Source organism: Zeus faber (genome assembly GCF_960531495.2).
Source record: "Zeus faber genome assembly, chromosome: 20".
NCBI lineage: Eukaryota > Metazoa > Chordata > Actinopteri > Zeiformes > Zeidae > Zeus > Zeus faber.
This window is the reverse complement of record NC_137207.1, coordinates 25,078,356-25,092,945: the sequence shown is the minus strand read 5'-3', so window position 1 is coordinate 25,092,945 and position 14,590 is coordinate 25,078,356. Positions and strand designations below refer to the sequence as shown.

General features: G+C 44.1%; 1 protein-coding gene across 1 annotated transcript; it reads left to right on the top strand.

The window, feature by feature from the left end:
- Positions 1–2,385: 2,385 nt before the first annotated feature.
- On the top strand, positions 2,386–7,861 carry ccdc78 (coiled-coil domain containing 78; the record flags this gene model as incomplete). Its single annotated transcript, XM_080021313.1, has 9 exons — positions 2,386–2,436; positions 3,134–3,295; positions 3,384–3,461; positions 3,947–4,150; positions 4,975–5,018; positions 6,024–6,102; positions 6,697–6,822; positions 6,962–7,224; positions 7,704–7,861. The coding sequence occupies 9 exons, from the start codon at positions 2,386–2,388 to the stop codon at positions 7,855–7,857; spliced, it is 1,161 nt and encodes a 386-aa protein (XP_079877439.1). The 3' UTR covers positions 7,858–7,861.
- Positions 7,862–14,590: the final 6,729 nt, after the last annotated feature.

The window sequence follows — 14,590 nt, the reverse complement described above, 5'->3', positions numbered from 1 at the left end:
TAATTTTATTTAAATTTTTTCGGAAAAGGATTCTCGGCGCCCACGAGTGACGTCGACACAGACAGCCAATCAGCGTCGATTAGCCACACTGCTACGGAAGCTAGGATCTCAAATATATTTTAAATACGCTTTTAAGACTCCGTTGCTTTTTTTTTTTTTTTTAAATCATTAAATGTATTTTGAGGTTGTTGGGACGCAGCAGCTTCCAGGATCCAAAACAAAACGAGATTCACGCCGTAACGTAAGTCTTGAACCACTGAGCTGCGTGCAACCCGCTCTGCCCCATTTCGTGCCATTCACTCTCTGCGCTGTTGGCACTGTAGGGGGCGCTCGGCCCCCGTGGAGCGTTTTCCAAACGTCAGTAAATGAATAAAAGTTGTGAAGGGATGTTCAGCTGATGTTATGCTTCATAAAGGTTTGAGGTTCAATGTTTCAATATGTGCAAAGGTTCTTCTCCCTCTTCCTCGGGTTTAATTCCATGACAACAGTGTTGGTGGAAACCCTGGAGCGCTGCGTCGTCCCAACGGTCACCAGCAAACATTGAAATCAACTGGACTCAAGGAAAATAAACGGAATTAAAGTGAATTCAATCACATTAAATTTCATCAAACTACATTAAACTAAACTCTCCTGCTGAACCCGAAGACCAGAAGATGGACACAGTGAGTTGAATTCGGATTGTTTTTCTTTGTTTGTGGGACCTTATTAATTCAAAGTAATGGATTCATCGTAAGTGAAATATTGTTTTATTATTATTATTATTATTATTATTATTATCATAATTATCATAATTATTATTATACACAACTCCTTTGTTGTCACTGCACACGAGTACAACGAAACTGAGCAGAAACAACATACAGAACAAACTAACTAATACATCAATACTATATATATATATATATATATATATATAATCACTGTAACCTATATAACAATAACATGTAAAAAAAATACAATGACAAATTATTATCAGCTGAGATGTTGATTATTTTATATTACTGATCAACTAGGAATGTCTGTTCAATTAAACATATTTGTATTTATTTGAACAGGTTGTCTGCAGGCCAATAAGTCATTGAATATAATAATACATTTGAATTAATGAGTTTTTAATTTAAATACAACTATTTTATGATATTTAATCAGCCCCGGGCCAACTGTACAGTACGTACCTGGTATACTTTATTGAATAAAAGATTGATGATTTGTCTGAAAGACCCTCTTACATTTCTTTAAAATGTGCCTTAAAAAGATTTGAAACGGTTGAATTGGAGCTGCAGACACCGTGTTCCTGTTCGAAAGAAACAATAAATACGTTCTGAGTCACGACAGAAAAAAATGACCAAGTATATATAATGATGTTTCAAAATCGTGAAAAAAGGGCAGTTCCCTCTGCTCTGAGATGCTGGGGGCGTGTCCGCCAAAGGTGCTGAAACCGCGCCCAGTCATGTTAACCCTGTTATACGTCTACTGATGCACTTAGTCGTCAGTGATGGAACTTGGGGTCATTGGGTGTTTTGGGTCTTTCAACATCATACACCCTCACCAGGCGATCAAGTCCCGACTTATGTCCCAAGTGTCATGTACCCACAGATCACCCCACTTTATCCACAGCCATCTAGAGGCTTTCTCAGCTGCCTCTGTGGTGTTTTTGATGGCCTTTCTCTGGCGTGCACCTGTGATGCCCAGCAGGCCGTACGCTTTGCAGAGAGGCTGAGCTGCGAAGCCTCCACAGCCCGCCTCGATTGGCACACATCGTGCACGCCACCCCCGCCTGCGGCACTCCTCCACGCGTCAAGTCAGTGTACTTGACGCGCTTCCTCTCATTGGCCTCTTCCATCCGCTCCTCCCAGGCCACGGTCAGCTCCAGCAGGACCACCTGTTTTGATAAATCTGAGAACAGCACTATGTCTGGTCTCAGGGTGATTTCCGCGATGTGCTCTGGGAATCGGAGCTGCTTCCCCAGGTCAGACTTAATCTGCCAGTCCGGTGCCGTTCCAAAGAGTCCCACTGCCCCCTTTGGCGGGGGCTTGGCTTCTCCCCTGTTCGGACGAAGGGAATCGCTTGCCTTGCTGGGCGGAGAGGCTTGCTCTGGGTGATGCCGTTGGAGATGGCTTCTGCTATCACCTCCAGCACCTGGTCATGGCGCCAGGTGTAGCGTCCTTCTCCCAGGTCTTCTGGGCAACAGCTGAGGATGTGCTCTAACGTTCCTCTTCTGAGACACAAAGGACATGATGATGTGTCAACCTTGCCCCGACAGAAGAGGTTGGACGGGCTGGGTAGGACGTCAGAGACGGATCAAGAACTTGATCCGGTAAGGCTCAGCTTGCCAAAGCTCGGACCAGGAGATCTTGCGGCCCATGGCTTGTTCCCATTTCGTCCATGCGCCTTGCCCGCCTGCTGGGGCCCCCTGCTGGCTCCTCTGCAGGCCAGGTCTCGGCTCCACGGCCTGCTAGCGTGCAGCTAATGCTAATGTAAACAAACCCTGAGCGTCAAACCAACGGGACGGTTCTTGTTTTCTTCTGGGCGTCCGTGGCATGAGTTGACGTCTCCCTGTAGACGCCTTCTACTCCAGGAGTTTATTCCCAAAGCAGCGTTTCATCCCAAACTCAGGCTGTTAGCCTAGCTTATTTCACCACTGATGCTCCATTTCCGACCCGGTGTGTGTATATTGTTAAGGTTAGGGGTCATGCCGAGTATGACCACTCTACGTCATAGTCATGATTTAGCCCCGCCCAAAAAATCCGGACCACTAAAATGGTGAGAAACAGTTTAGCGGTCTAACTCCGCGATTCAGTACGACATGGTTCAGTCTTTTCAAGTGTTTTCAGAAATGACTTTCTAACGTGTAACATGTTTGGAAACAAATCACTGAATGCACTTTACAGGGACTTTAACTGTATTTCTACATAATTCCATACAAGTGAGTCATGCAGCTCCAGCATACCCGAATACTTCCCCATCCCTTAATGATCAGTACCAGTACCATATGAACACATTAAACTCTGTATGCGTGTATTATTTAATAATACTGCATTACTTCCAAATTCCTATGTTTTGGTAGTTTTTACTTTGTGTTCCGTTGGAGGTTCCTTCCACTGAGTAAATCTCCTTATTCCTCCACCTGAAGCATGAGGCGGACCAGCTGGAGAGAAGTCACCCCCCCCAGGCCGGACCCAGGACCCCCAGGACACCCGGGACCCCCGGGACCCAGCGGTCCCCCGGGACCCAGCGGGCCCCCAGGACCCAGCGGTCCCCCAGCCTGATGCAGCTCCAGCGGGAGAAACTCCAGGTCTGTTCCGCCGTCCACACCCAAGATACATGATCACAGGGTGGGGTTTAGAGGGGATTTATTTATTCTGACCTCCCAGATTTCCAAGGAACTCCTGGAGCAGGAAGTGGAACATAACAAGATGAGGCAGCGCTTCCAGGAGGAGGCGTTGGGCCTGAAGAAGGAGGTGAGAGGGAATGTCTCCAAAATGTCTCACTGCTCTGTGACTGGAGCCAACGCCCGTCTGTCCACCTTCCTGTCTCGCTGCCAGTGGTTATGGCTATGACTGTTTTTCCAATATACCTGTCTATCTATCTTTGGCGAGCAGCAACCCATCCGTCCGTCTATCTGACTGCCTGTCTGTCCGTCAGTCTGGCTTTGTGACCGTCTGTGGCCCGTCAGTCTACAGTAACAACCTGTCGTTTTCTCTTTATGACTAACTCTCTCTCTTTCTGACTACCTGTCTCTCTTTCTGGCTACCTGTTTGTCTTTCTGACTACCCATCTGTCTGTCTCTCTTTCTGGCTACCTGTCTGTCTTTTTGACAACCTCTCCGTTTCTCTTTCTGACTTCTTGTTTGTCTTTCTGACTACCTGTCTGTCTGTCTGTCTGTCTGTCTGTCTGTCTTTATGTCTGTCTGTCTTTCTGACTACCTGTCTCTCCCCCTGGTCAGATCCTGATTAAGGAAGGTCTGATAGTGGACCTGGAGGTGGACCGGGACCAGCTGGTCCTGGACCTCCAGGCCTCCCTGGTCCGGCTGAGATCAGCCGAGCAGTTCAGCAAAGACCTCCAGGAGGAGAACGCCTCCCTGAAAAGGAACCACCAGGTCCTGGTCCAGGCCCAGCAGAGGAAGCTAACCCAGAGCCAGGAGCAGGAGGTTTTATTCCACTTCACTTTTAATTTGAGCTATTATTAGTAGGAAGGATATTTGTTTTTTTAAGTTAGTATGAGGGGTCCAGCCCACAGGACTGGAACCCAATTGTTATTGTTTAATAACTTCTTATTGTTATTGCCCGAGATTCTCTGAAAATTCTCTGAATTTTGAAGCCTAAAACTGTCTGGAAAACCAATTTCGACATAACACATGAACATCGTCACGTCTTTGAACCGTGCAGTCACAAAGACCTTATGGTTGAAGTTTCATCCAAATCAGTTCACAAACGGAGCAGATATTAGTGAAAAACCGACCGAAATTTGAGCGATTTTAACGCAGACAAGACAGTACATCTGACGCTGAAATATGTCCAACCCGGCACACGTCTGGTTCTACAACCAGGGGCAACCAGGAGACGAAAGACAGGTGGGTGCCCGTGCTGCGTTCAAGTAAAATAGGAAAATTGTGCTGCGTTTCATTGGGAACCCGGGAAACCCAACACGACTAAATTGGACCCTGTGTATTGCTGCCTGTAGCTATGTTTATTATTATTATTATTATTATTATTATTATTGTTATTTTATTAGATTACAGGGTCCTTTAAAAGTCTTAATGTCTTAAATTCAGTTTTACAGATATTTGCCTATCTAAGGCATTTAATATTCTTACGTTTGAATTCATGATGTTTTAAATTCAATATATTATCCTTATAATGTACAATATGAATACACTGAGCCAAGACTCAGAAAAGGCCAAAACGAGTCTTTTGGGTGGCGGTCAAGTGGGGTGAACACAGCGTGTTTTCTGTTGCTTGTGATGGGAAACAGACGGAGACGGACAAGCTGCAGCAACAGACGCTGGAGCAGAAAGTGTGAGTGGAAAACAAATGTGTTTATTTTCCTGTGCGTTCTTTCTTTGTTCCGCTTGCATCTCAGAGCTACTTAAAGGGGCGATAGACAATTTTTGCGCCGCTGTCGTGAGACAACCGCATCGCTTCACGTTGGTCAGAGCGCTCCGTGTAAATGATCATCACCACTTTGGAAACGAGAAGAAAGAAGCACGTTCACTGACGACGTCAAGTCAAATTTTCACAACTTGAGCTCGTAGCGGTGATACGTCAACAACGCTGCCATGTTGGAACGGGCAATATAAACAAATACATTTAAACAGGAAGCTGTGGTGTTTGGGGATAAAAAGCACAAAAACGTTTACACGTCTGAACCCATTTCAAAGACTTGTCTTTGTATTCAAGGCTTTATAAATATACTTGGAGTACATTGCTCCACTATCGCCATTTCCGCGAATAGTTGCTCATCGGTTGACGCACTTCCTGTGACGCAACGCTGTAAATCCATCATTTTCCCGGGGATTGGTACCCGTGTCAGTCCATATGCACAGTGACACGGAGGCTGATAGGGAACCGATCTAAACACTGATGATGTCATCATTCTATAGACATTACACTGTGACATCAACATTTACTTCATAATGAGAAGTAAGTGCAAAAAAGGTGTCTATTGCTCCTTTAATAAAACTTCATTGTTACGCTGTGACTCGGTGGAATCCTGCATTCTGATTGGTCGATAGCCCAACGGTCATTATTAACAGATCAGCGGTCTTATTCAGAAATAACTGACCACTGATCTGTTAGTATCATCATTCTTCCATCAAAAACACGAAGCAGCTTGTCTGCTGTCACATTCCTCCTCCTCCTCTTCCTCCTCCTCCTTCTTCTTCTTCCCTTGTTCTGTTCAGCTGTGACTTCCCTTTGCTCTGTGGGTTTCTAAGTGTCCTTCATCCCCCCGACATGGCCTCTTGACTGGGTTCACTCACTGGTCTGTGGTGGTTTGTCTCTCTCCCTCTCTCTGATGGTCAGGGTTGCCATGGATACCGAGCAGCGGGAGCTGAGGAGGACGATCCTCCAGAAGCAGAAGGAACAGTCGGAGCAGAGCGCAGTGAGCAGCAGCACTCTTTGCTAGCAGCTACTGACGAATAATAATAATAATAATAATAATAATAATGACGATGAAAATAAATAATAATAATAATAATTATTATTATTATTATTGTTATTATTATTATTATTATTATTATTATTGTTATTATTATTATTATTATTGTTATTATTATAAATAATAATAATATTTAAAAAAACAAGACCCTTTACACAAGTTACAAAGTTCTTCACAAGAAATAAAAATATTCATAGTCATATTTTAAAAAGGATTGACCATGGCATAAGCAGAATACCATAGTATATCTGCAGGTCATTCATAAAAAGTCTGAACAAAAGCTCGTCAGAAAATATGGGTTTTATTTAGTGGGAAATATAAAGTATAATAACATACTTGTTTATCATATAGAGCAACAGCTGTGAATTGAGCAGCATTAGTTCAGAATTGGGGCACCAGGAAAAATATTACATTTGATTTAACTCAAAGAAAAGTGAATATTTTCTCTATATATTCTCCAATTTAGGCTAAGCAGCAACACCTGATGTAATATAAGGGAGATGACAGAGTGTAATGTTTATTTAATGTCCCGTCCAGGCATTGCAGTGTTCTGAGCTCCAGCTGACGGAGGCTCAGAAGGAAAACTCTGAGCTGCAGCTTCAAGTCAAGGAGCTGAACGAGGAATACCGAGCGAGGCTGGAGCGCTACCTGCACGACATCGCTGTGAGGAACACACACACACACACACATACACACACACACACACACACACACACACACACACACACACACACACACACACAAATGTCTTGTGTTAATTATTGCTGTATGTGATCAAGCAACATTAAATGTCTTATGTTAGGTCTATGTGGACAGACGGGGAGCGGGTGCGAGGGCGCAGGCTCGGTCCGAGGCAGGGTCCGTGGGCCAGTCCAAGGCTCGGTCCAAGGCGCCGCCCGAGGTGGGATCTGGGGACCGGATGGGGGCCTTTGTGGAGAGCATGCTGCTGGAGGTCCGCTCCACCTTCAGGGCCAGGGAGGAGCAGCTGGCTGGGGCGGCTCGCTTCTACAAGAAGAGGCTGCAGAGGACCACGCAGACCCACAATGCACTGCTCATTGCATACAGGTTGAAAAGTGCTGGGTTTAGAAAGATTCCAATTCCACCCCAGGATTTGGAGTCAATCCCATGGATTTTCTAGTCATTATCAACCCAGATGTCCAACAGCACCTGAATGGAGCTAAAACATGACCTGGAATTTTTCACCAAACTCGCTGGTTGTGATCAAAAGAAGAGGGGGTTATGGGAAATGTAGTCTATGGAAAAGACCCTGCATGACCAAAAGTGGTTTAGAGCCTTTGAATTCAAACTAACAAGGATATTATTAACTTTATTTTAACAGAAATTTAAACATTAATTTAGGGCGTTATGCTAAAACTTTGCACAAGTTTATTTGCTCCCAAAAATCAAGACATTTCATGACGAATAATGTAGTAGAAATTCAAGTGATAGAGTTTATATTTCGGTTTCACATTTAAAAGCAGCATTAAACGGGTCTTTTAAAGCCCGACGCCCTGTTAACTTCTCCTGTGTTTTCACGGTTTCAGGGTCCAGAGGGATCAGATCTTGGCCCGACCGGAGTGCGGTCTGGACGCCGGCTTCCCAGAATCACACTTCAGCCTGGAGGCCTCGGAGCTGCAGGGGGCGCTGCAGAAGGAGGTCCAGCAGCTACGGGAGCCCAAGGCCAAGGTGGAGGCCTAGGGCCACGGATACCAGCAGCAGGTAACTTCAAAAGCGGGATTTATGCTTCTGCGTAGGTCCATGTAAAGGGGACGTAGATACCGTAGAGCTACGCAGCAGAAGGGGGGTCACTGTAGGGTGCATGGGAGCCGACGCCCGCACCATCACGTCAAACATTGATTTATTGAATTCTCCAACCAACTGTCGGGAGGTGGGGTTTCTATTTGCATTTCCATATTTTTGAGTTCTTAAGTTTTCAAATAAAGTTTGGAAGAAAACAGATTTCATGTTTTTTCGTACGTACGTTCACTTATTGTGACACTGCCCCCTGTGGACACGTCACGTTAAACACAAAACCCGAACAAGTATCAGCAAACGCTTGCTTGACAGCGTTTTTGTGAATGCATTTTTTTGCTGTTTATTTGATTCATTCTCACTTTCCTCAATGTTTTTTTCCAGGCTCCTCCGCTCAAGCTGCCTGTTGAAGCCCTGCGCTCTGCGGAATAAGTGGCTTTATTCAGACTGAACTTCTGACCTTGAAACGGCCCTTCACTCGAGTCGTGCCTCCTCCAGGGAGGACAGATGGCGGCAGATATCTGAAGAGACCTGGGTCCAGATAAAGAAGCAGCTGCAGGAGATGACAAACCCTACCCTGGTAAAAAAAATGAATCTCATGAAAACCTTGTAACTTGATATTGGTAGAAAGGTTTAAGAACAGTATCATTTTAAGTATTTTCTTTAATTCTGTAATGACCATTTTTCTTATTATCATTAACAAATATTTAATTGTTGGTGAAAGGCTCCCATTTGGATGGTGAGAAAGTTCCTGGTTAAGATAACTGAATATTTATCGTCATGTTGTGATGATTTAAAGTAAACCTCTCATTCATTATGCAGTGGACTAAATAAGGTTTCATCCATTTTGTCTCGTGTCCCAAATCACAGTTGGAATATATCCACGCTGTACAGTGAACTACAAATTACCCAGAATGCCCCTGACAGTGTAGTTAAAAAACAGTGCGGGAGTGCAAATGCCCAAAATTGTGAAGGAAAAGTTTGAAGTGGAGAGATTCTTCTTTGGATTGAGCAGGGATTAAGTAATCATCACCGTCGTCATGCCAACAGAGTGCGCCCAGCTCATCACCAGGGCAACGGAGCTGCAGGTGTACATCGATAACCACCTGGGCAGGTGAGAAGCTCCTCCCAACTGCTTCTAGGGAAGCAGCGAGGATGGGATCAAATAGGGTTTTGCTGTTTCAGAAAATCCCCCAAAAACAATCAAAATGGTGTCGGGGAAACTGGATTTCTGCCTCCTTTGGGAAAGTTAAATTTCATTAAACGTCTCTAATATGGATTACTGTATATGTCTATACAGGCCCCCAAACTAATGATGATGACGATGATGTGGTGATAAACCCAGAATCGGCATTGACGCCGAAAATCCTGATTTTGTGCATTGGATCAACTCCTCCCAGACCTGACCACGCCCCCTTTCAATATCAAATTACTTTAGAATTTTCTGACAAACCAATATTGACAGAGAAATGAACATCAGGGAACCTGCTGAAATGAGGTGAACGTATTGAACGTGTTGGACCTGATCACCACTTGACAAAAACACAAACATCACCGCCTCCCATTGTTTAAAACGTAAACATCTAATGATAGTAACCTTTATTTAAATAGAACCTTTAATACACAACATGCGACTCAAAGTGCCTGACATCAACAGGAGGCCATCAAACAGCAACAATAAAAAAGCAGAAACAAGCAAACCGCATGAAGGGAGGCCAGTGCTGTTTGTGACGCGTGTCCTCGCTGCAGGTTTAGGCAGGAGGTCTCCACGCTGCAGCAGCTTCACCGAGCGGAGGTGACGTCTCCTCCCCACAGTCCACACACACAACCATCTACTACAACATCTACTATCTAACCATCTCCAACATCTACTGGAACATATTTAAAATTACCGTTTTGCTTTTCATAAAATGGGTCAAAGAGGGAATCTACACATGAGTACGGACTTTTTTATTTAAAATTTTCAATCAAATTTGAAAAATGGTTTTCTGGTTGTAGGGGTGTGTGGTTATTACATTTTTTTTTAAACCTTTGACAAAAATACTAATATTAATTTTTCACCATATTGTTCAAATTTTCCAAAACCCAAATGTACAGACAATATAAAAATGTGGAAATGTGATCTATCACCGGGGAAATGTTCAGTTATGTGAATGTGTGTACTTACGAGTAAATGGCTAAAACTCAACACACTGGAATGGTATTTTTTAAATGACAACGTCATTTCATGTGATACACAACTTTGTATTTTAAGTCAATGTGATGCATTCCTCACAATACAAGGTCTTAAATGTGTATTTAAGGGAGATTTGTCTGAAAAACTTCTGTTACCACATAGTTCCATGTGAAGAAGTCGCATTTTTTAACAAGGAACTGAGTTTAAATCAGTGTTACAGCAGCTCACATCAATGCAAATAGGCAATAATAATAATAATAATAATAATGATAATATTAATATTATTATTATTAATAGTAATAATAATAATAATAATAATAATAATAATATAGTCATACAAGATGAAAAAATGATATATATACAGTGTGTAAATATGTATATATATATATATATAAATTTGAAAAGATGCAAAAAAATTGAAACTAGAAATCAAGCAAATACTGTAAGCCTCTGTGTTAACAATTCACACACAAAGTGTAAAAGCAGAGAATCTCCTTCATCTTCTTCTTCGGGCTGCTCCCGTTAGGGGTCGCCACCGTGGATCATCTGCCTCCAACACCTCGTGTTCTGCGCATCTTCCTCTTCCCCTATAATAACATAAACCTTTGAATATAAAACAGTCTTTATATCTCAATAAAAATGGATGCCACCGTCTGGTTTCCGTCAGGATGCTTGACCTCATAGTTTTGGGGGCTTGGTCCCTGTCCTTCCCGGCCGCACCACTGGGTGGCGCCCCCACCCTCCCCCGGCGGGCTTGTTTCCTGTCCTTAACGGCATGCACCACCGGGTGGCGCCCCCACCTCCCCCTGGCGTCCCCCTCCGTGAGACGGGGCCTTGAGAAACAAATGCCTGGAATGTTTGTACGGCTTATGTCAATTTCACAAGCTCTGGGGAAGAAAGCCGCCTGACAATGACGGGGTCGCCCCGGTGAGAATAATGTCATTACACGTTATCCAGACACATGCACGCCCCCAAATCCTTCCCCCGAGCCGGGAGCCCGGACCCAGACGGCCACGCCGCTTCCAGAACCTTCCCCTTCGCGTCCCTGTCGTCAATCAGCACGCACGCCATTTAAATCCCTTTTAACGCTCAAAGGCTCCTTTTCACCGTCTTGGCAACACTTTGGCCCATTTTCATGGCACAGTTTATTAAAGCGGACGTGGCCTTAAATCACAACGCCCTTTGAAACAGCCAGTTGGCCGCTGCTTTGGTTTTTTTTTTTTTTTCTAAGGTGTGTGAAGTAGTGGAAAAGCTCCGAAAAGCAGCAAAGTTGAAGAGCGAGCCAGGCGAGCCGTAACGTCTCTCACGTTGATGAAATGAAGTTTTATTTGCACCAGATGAAGAAAACCCATGTCCATAAAATGAAATCCAAATCTATATCAAAAAATCTAAATGAATTCAGGTCAAAGGGAGAGACGTGTTGGTACTTGAAATATACTGAAATATGATGCATTAATAAAGTCACTGAGGCTTAATGTTTAAATCATGTATCAACAAACATACTCTGCTCCGGGTCATGTCCAAGGTTTTTGTACAATATTGGCTCATTTTTTGGCATATTCAGACTAAATTTATTCATAAATAATTTTCCTTTTGTTTGCTGGTCGTAGCCATGGCAACAACTGGGAAAAACATCTAAGATTTTGATCAACGTTTAAGGTGTTTTTAACTGGTTCAGCTACATTAAGCCTTTAAAAGTCTCCCACGGATACAGACCCACTTGTATTAATTTGGGTGCAAATATGTAGCAGATAGTAATAAATATATTAAGTTTGTAAAGTAATAAAGTACAAAACCCCCAAAAGTTCTTAAATACAGTAACAAAGTATTTCTGTTTCTGAATGGACGGAGACCAGAGAGAGATTCACATCAGTCACATCACGACGATCCCCCGTTTCAGGGGTGGATGCCAACTGGGGGAGGTTGGTGGTAATGTATCACACGCCCGGGACCCCTGGGAACAAACCGGGGTCCGGGTGGTGGTGGTGGTGGTGGCGGGCGGGGGCGTGAAGCTGGGACGGGGCCAAAGCAGCCAGAGAGCTGGACACTGGGGAGCAGTGGAGCTGGAGGAGAAGCACAGCCAGGCTGCTGCTGCTGTGGAGGAGAAGGTGGAGGAGGTGGAGGAGGAGGCCTCTGAAAGGTTAAACAAACATACGAATGCGGCTTCCATAGAGAGAAGCACTCGTAAAAATATTATGGGATTTCAAAAGAGAAGCCTCGCAGCTCTCACTGGGGTCACGTGATGGTGCATGTGACCTGTTGGGGAATCTTTTTTATTACCTTTTTTACCTTTTTTTATCTATTTTACTCTAGAAGCAGAAACCAATCAATAATAATAATGAATAATAATACATTTGAATTGATGTTTGACTGGACCAAAAAGAAGAGAAACGTAAAAATCTTCTAAAAAGCAAACGATGAGATGGACGAACGTGATGAATTCAGGTCCTAAATGTTTCAACCTGCGCTCCATTTCCAAACGTTAACTTCCTGCCTTGACATTTCAAATTTTGCCGTGTCACATTTCTAAAAAAAATCAACTTTTGTTGCCTGAAGTAAAAAAATATGTAAAACTTTTTGGAAAAAAATTTAATTTGTGCCGTAAAAAATACAAACGTTTAGCTGATACAGCTCCCGTTCATTTATGACGCCGCGATTTTCACGTTGGACCGAGGTTGAATTCAACGCAAAACATTTCTGCGATTTTCTTTGCTGCCGGAGGAGAACTCACTGAGCGCCACAATTACATTGAAAACAAATTCAATTTGTTGCGAAATTCGGGCCCTCACGCTTGAAGTACAAAGGCCGTACGATGCATTTGGTCAGCTCCACGACGAATTCCAAATATAAACTAATATACATCAGGAGATCCAGCTTATCATTTTGAAATCCACCGTTAAAATTTTTGGAGATGTAAAGTATCATTTTGGACCAAAAGTCAAGTTTTCAGATAAAACTTGAGACTTCCTCCCATGACGAGTTGGCGGTTCTGTATTCCTGTCATCTTCCACTCGGACGACAAACGTCCCAAGCTCAGGAGATCGGCATCTTTTTGGCAACTTGTCAGATTCCACGATACCGATTTCACCCGAATTGAACAGAATTTTAATCCAGGAGGAAAGGTCAGAAATGTCCCACTGAAAAGAATGTCAATGATGTCACTTTGCTTCAGTTGGAAAATGAACCTACACTTTCATGTCCCAGTGTATGCAACAGGTAGACGTGTTATTACACGGTTATAAGTATTTTATGACACTACCGTGTCATAAATACTAATTGTTAATAAGTATTTATTTGCAGGAAAATGAATCCTCAACATTCCACATTCCACCATAATTCCTCTAAAAGACGAGAAACTATCTTCTTGAATTCATCCTTCATCCAACTCCACATGTAATATTATTGTGGTTACTATTGTTATCATTATTATTATTATTATTATTATTATGATTATCATTTATTAAACATTCAGACGGACTCTGTCTGGGTTTGGGGTTTTTGGGGGGTTTTCTCTGTGAAGTGGAGAGGAAGTATCACACGGCCGCTGCTGAACAGCGCCTTTGTTTCACAGCACCAACGCCTAATTGATAAGCAGCTAATGAGAATGCTGTGTGTGTGTGTGTGTGGGGGGGGGGGGGGGGGGTTGTGTGTGTGGGTGCGTGTGTGAACGTGCGTTTGTGTGTGTGTGTGGATTTGTGTGGGTTTGTGTGTGTGTGTGTGTGAGGGGGTGTGGGGGGGTTTGTGTGTGTGTGTGTGTGAGGGGGTGTGGGGGGGGTGTGGGGGTTTGTGTGTGTGTGTGGGGGGGGTGGGGTTTGGGGGGGTGTGAAGGGGTGTGAGGGGGTGTGTGTGAGGGGTCTGGACATCCCTGTCGTAATTGGAACGGACAAGCCTTGTGTGGAGGATTGCAGAGGGAAAGAGATTTGTGGGAACGGCAGGAAAGATGAGAGAGAGACGGAGGGAGGGAGAGAGAGACGGAGGGGGAGAGAGGGAGGGAGGGAGGGAGGGAGTGTGTGTGTGTGTGGGGGGGGGTGGAAGGGAAGGTGACAGCGGGGGTGTGAGGAATGCAGCGGCTCTGGGAGAAGAATTTGGTTTGACTGTGAAATCTCCCTCTGAGAACAGGGTTCAGCGCTGGTTCAGTGACGCTCGCACGGCCCTCGGCTTCCCGTCCTCACAGCCTGCTGCGCTCCACTAGGACCCAACCGCCGGCCCGCGGGCCAGATGGGGCCCACGTGGTCATGCAGACCGGCCAGTTGAATGCATGTGCTGAGCAACCAACTGTAGTCGCAGACATTTCCGAAATTCCCGGAGCGCTTAAATTACAGATAACCACGTGACTATGAAATTAATATAAAACCTATAAATATAACAACTTATATTAGAATCCAGAAATGCATCGTTTCATTTGAAACTTTGCTGTAAATGGGTGTGGGTCATTTAGAGGCTCTGGCCTCCAAAACAACGAAAACTCAAAAATGATGTAAAACGCTCAGCTAAGCATTTTTA